Source organism: Phytophthora parasitica, assembly GCF_000247585.1.
Source record: "Phytophthora parasitica INRA-310 unplaced genomic scaffold supercont2.4, whole genome shotgun sequence".
Lineage (NCBI taxonomy): Eukaryota > Oomycota > Peronosporomycetes > Peronosporales > Peronosporaceae > Phytophthora > Phytophthora nicotianae.
In genome coordinates, this window is record NW_008648990.1 from 2,441,519 (window position 1) to 2,442,072 (window position 554).

At 64.1% G+C, this 554-nt stretch overlaps 1 protein-coding gene across 1 annotated transcript; it reads left to right on the forward strand.

Moving 5' to 3' along the window:
* Positions 1-8: 8 nt before the first annotated feature.
* On the forward strand, positions 9-470 carry PPTG_03665 (hypothetical protein; the record flags this gene model as incomplete). Its single annotated transcript, XM_008896352.1, has 2 exons — positions 9-125; positions 171-470. The coding sequence occupies 2 exons, from the start codon at positions 9-11 to the stop codon at positions 468-470; spliced, it is 417 nt and encodes a 138-aa protein (XP_008894600.1).
* Between the last annotated feature and the right edge of the window lie 84 nt (positions 471-554).

A 554-nucleotide genomic window follows, 5' to 3' on the forward strand; every position in this document is an offset into this window, starting at 1 on the left:
AGAAACCCATGGCCGTCACGTCGTCCGGGTTGCCGCCGAAGTTGTTGATGTACTTCTGCACCCACTCGAAGGCGTGCTGCGAGTCCCAGACGCACAGGTTGGCGTCGCCGCCTTCGTGCTGGTACGTGGGTCCCGTGGCCAGACCCGTGATACCGAGACGGTAGTTGTAGGCCACGAAGACGAAGTCCGTGGACAGGTCGAAGAGACCCTCGGGCGTGTTCTGCGACTTAGAGCCGCCCGTGAAGCCGCCGCCGTACGTCCACACGAGTACGGGCAGATTGCGTCCGACAGCGTCGGCAGGGGCCCACACGTCCAGGTACAGACAGTCCTCCTCGGACGAGCAGTCGACGTCAGCGTCCGCGAGGTTCGTACCGGTGTTGGTCTCCGTCTCGACGCCGGGCCACTCGGGCGCGGCGAACCGGAGGTCACCGGTGGGCACCTTAGCGAATCGGATGTTCTGGTACTTGTAGTATCCGACGGTGGTGTTGCCCCCGACGGCCTGGACGATGGTGTAGTCGAGCTCAACGGTGGGCAGCGACGTGGATGACGATCCA